We start from the raw sequence: 4,040 nt of genomic DNA, 5'->3' as shown, positions 1-4,040 counted from the left end.
AAGAAAAGAAAGACAAAAATAGACTGGATCTCACCACTAGAATTCACCATAAAAATCTCAAAGTGTAACAGAATTCTTACAAAATTTCCTAGACCAGTTCCTTAGGGAATTGAGATCTATGAAAAATATGGCAATCAGGGAAGGCAGGGACAAGATATGCGAAAATAGGAAATAAGTGCAGCAAAAACAGGTTCTGAGGAATACACATAATTTTGTCTGCTTTAGATCACAATAGAATTTTTAATAAATAAATTTCTTTTCTTTTTTGTTTTTTTTTTTGTAAAGACACTTTTTTGAAACAGTAGATTTAGCCCAGTCATTTGTGTCATTATTAATAAACTGTCCTTTTTTTAATTGTTTGTTTTCTGTAGCCGTAAATGTTTTAGATCTGAGTCTCTTGTACATTGTCTTTCGAGTTCATTCGGATCAATAACGGTTCATGCACTGAACTGTGTATTGAATTTATTGTGTTAACTGTTGTTGTGTGGTTGAAGGGAGATTTGTAAGAGTTATAGTGATTTAGGTGCTCATGCTCGATAGCAGGCATGGGCAGGTGGCTTTCCATGGGTGTGTCTCCTGTAATCTCATCATCCACATTAATGATCTCAACAGTCCTTGTGGGGGCGTGATGGTTTTGCCTATGGTGCTGCTTCCTCATCTTGTAGAAAATGACCAGCATCACTGCAGCCATGAGTGTGATGGCCACAAAACAGCCAATAATGATTTTGGTAGTCTTCATGACCTCATCAATTCCTGGGATCCCACTGTTCATATCAGTCACTGGGATGGTGAATGCTTTTTCTGTTGACCTTGTGCTCTGTGGCATGAGAGAGGTGGTCACATTGGTGGTTTCCCAGTCAATCGCTGGAGTGGGACCTACATTGTTGTCTGTGGTCCGTGCCTCATCCTGAGAAGGTTCCATAGTCTCTACTGTGACAGTCGAAAAGTAAGTAAAAGGAGTGGTGGTTGCTGCAGTAACATTCAGGGTGGCCGAAGCAGTGGTATTTCCAACAGAATTGCTCACCATACATGTGTACATGCCTGTATCTTGCACGGTTACATTCGTGAAATTTAACGTGCCATCGCTGAGCACAGCTATCCTCACTTTGTACGCCCCATGTGTCATGACTGTTCCATTTGGAGTGATCCAAGATACGGAGGTCAGGGATGTGGAGGCCCGACATTTGAGCTCAGCTGCCATGCCTTCAGTGACATTGAGGTCTGCTGGGGGCTCCACAATCACAGGAGCATAACATGTGAAATAATTCTGGTCGAGCTCCCCAATGTACCTCCCTTTCAGATTGGGAGGAGTGTTACATCGGGCACAACAAGCTGTGTTGGAGGGGGCCATGTCTTTTATCCACCAGCTGAGCCACAGTATGTCACAGTTACAGTTCCAAGGGTTGTGATGTAAGTGAATCCGCTCTAGGTGATGCAAGGGTGTGAAGAGGTCATGAGGCAGTAACGTTAGATTGTTGTGCGCCAGGTTGATTTCCACCAGTGACTGAAGGTTATCGAAGGCATTCCGTTCAATCACTTGAATCTGTGACTGTATCATCCACAGTTTTTGAAGGTGCATCAACCCCTGGAAAGAGCCCGGCCTGATGGCAGACAAATGATTCCCAGAAAGATCTAGCTCATCTAGTTTTATGAGCGGTGTGAGGTTAGGGATTTCCCGGAGGTTGCACATGGCCAGGTTCAAATACCTCAAGTTGGACAGACCTTCAAAGGCACCTTCTGAGATGTATGAAAGCCTTTTCAATTCGCCTAAGTCTAGCCGGCGCAAAGAAGGGATTCTGTTAAAAGCATAAGAAGGGATGCTTTCGATGGGGTTGTTTCGCAACCAGAGCTCCTTCAGTTTAGACAAATATACAAAAGCTCCATTCGGGATGGTAGTAAGACGATTGTCAAAGAGTTCCAGAGTGTTGAGGTTCGCCAGACCATTGAAGGCCCCGATTTCAATGGTTCTAATGTGATTCCTACTCAACTGTAGGATTTCCAGGTGCCTCAAGTGCTTGAAGCTGTTCACTTTGATGATCTGGATTTGGTTCTCATGGAGGTTCAGCAGCCGAGTGTTGGTGGAAATGCCATCGGGAACCTCGCGTAGGTTTTTCCGAACGCAAATCACCTTGCTGAACTGGTTGCTGCAGGAGCAGACAGAGGGGCAGGTTTGAGCCCGCACCAGACCAGCCACCACCAGAAGTTGAAGAGCCAGCAGCACCACAAGCAGGGGGTCAAATAGGGCCCTGTTAAACCTAGGACCTATCATTATCTGCTGTGGATGTAAGGTCATCTTGTTCAACATTCATAATTTATCTGGTGTGGGTCCTTCTGGAGCTCAAATAGTCTGCAATACAATAAGAGCAAAAAGAGAGGGTTAGATATCTTCCAACATGTCTTTCTGGAACAATGCCAGTGATAACAGCCTATCAGCCATCATTTCTCAGACTAGAAAACAACAAATTTAATATCCTTTATTGAGTAATGAGTCTCATATTCTTAGAAAAATGTTTCTGCACTTCAAATTAGCAGCCATCTACAGTCCCTATTCCATCAGATATGCAATCACAGAGAAATGGAAGAATGAAGCGGAGGAACTTAATAGAGTGATAGCCAATCAGTGTGAGCCGAATGCATGAGGACAGATGAGGTGTACTCCACCATTCGATTCACTGTCTGATCAAATTGGAAAAGTTCAGAAAATAGAATTTGGGACCTAGACCCACAAAACTAAAAGAACTCTTGCAAATTAGTAATACCTGACATTTTATTTGGGGTTATTCTATGTGCCAGGCACCCCAGGCTATACACCTCACAAACAATCCTATCCAGGAATGGCTACATACTTTGCAGAGCTCAATATAAAACAAAAACGTGGGATGCCTTGTTAATAATTATTAAGAATTTCAAATCTGTAACAACAAAAAAATGAAGCTAAGTGTAGACCCTTCTGAGAATGGGGCCCTTTGCAATTATATAGGTTGCCTGCCTGATCCTTTCCAATCCTGCATTCCTCTGACGTAGGAACTGTTATATTCTCCATTTTCAGGATGAATAAGTTTAGCATAGAAATAACATGAGTGCATTCACATAGTAATTACAGAGCCAGTGCTCAGATGTTCCTCTGATGGGTCCAGAAGCATATGATTTCAAATACTCAACAAAAAAAGTTGCTGTGAGAATGAAGGCAAAATATATATTCATTTCTTTAGAATACTTTTCCTTTGGGTGAGCTCCACTGTAAACACTGGCAACTTACATTACGGACCCTGTGAAAATCCACTGAAATAGTGACGTGCACAATTATACATGAACTTCTAGAGATTCTCATATACAAAAACTCATAATATAGCCGACTGCTACCTGTAGGTAGACATACCACACATTAAGTCATTTTCCATAAAGTATAATCTCTGTTTATAGAAAAGATTTTAGTATAACAGAACTATTACATGTCTTATATCCCTATTCTTCTAAGTAGATTTTAAGAGAAATAAAATAACTCACTTTCTGCATCTCTTCCCAGTGCAAGGAGGCATTCTCAAGAAACCTTTGTTACCCAGTATATGCCCACTCTACTGGCATACCAGGGATTGGGCATCTGTGTAATGACTTCTCCCAAATTTCTTATCCCAATAAACAGTGACCCTTCTATGAATTTCTTTGACTGAAAAAAAAAAGGGGGGGGGGGAGATGGATACCAGGAACTGACCATATTCCAATTCAAAAAGGCACTAATTTAGTATTAATGTCATGTTGACTTGGGGAAGTTAACTTATCCTTTCCATGGTTCAATCTCTCACTTGCAAAATGACAGATAATGTTCAATTCCCCTTATTGTTGTTGTGAGGACAAAATTAGTTAATGTAGATAAAGGATTTAGAACAATGCCTCCCACATTGTAGTAAGAACTCAATAAATGTTAGATATTATTGTTATTATTATTACTGTTTTTGTTGTTGCCCTTGGCCAGACATTTTACTAAGTGTTGGGCATATAAAATAGAAGAATATAATCCCTACCACTGAGCAAATTATAAT

At 41.1% G+C, this 4,040-nt stretch overlaps 1 protein-coding gene across 1 annotated transcript; it reads right to left on the bottom strand.

The window, feature by feature from the left end:
- Positions 1 to 231: 231 nt before the first annotated feature.
- On the bottom strand, positions 232 to 2,305 carry LRRC4C (leucine rich repeat containing 4C). Its single transcript, XM_028153606.2, has one exon. The coding sequence runs from the start codon at positions 2,303 to 2,305 to the stop codon at positions 383 to 385; it is 1,923 nt and encodes a 640-aa protein (XP_028009407.2). The 3' UTR covers positions 232 to 382.
- Between the last annotated feature and the right edge of the window lie 1,735 nt (positions 2,306 to 4,040).

The sequence above is a fragment of the Eptesicus fuscus genome, chromosome 13 (genome assembly GCF_027574615.1).
Source record: "Eptesicus fuscus isolate TK198812 chromosome 13, DD_ASM_mEF_20220401, whole genome shotgun sequence".
Taxonomy (NCBI): Eukaryota; Metazoa; Chordata; class Mammalia; order Chiroptera; family Vespertilionidae; genus Eptesicus; species Eptesicus fuscus.
This window is presented reverse-complemented; position numbering and strand designations above follow the sequence as displayed.

What these genes read in the sequence shown, in the direction of transcription:
- LRRC4C (XM_028153606.2), bottom strand. Translation starts at nt 2,305, where the DNA reads ATGTTGAACAAGATGACCTTACATCCACAGCAGATAATGATAGGTCCT.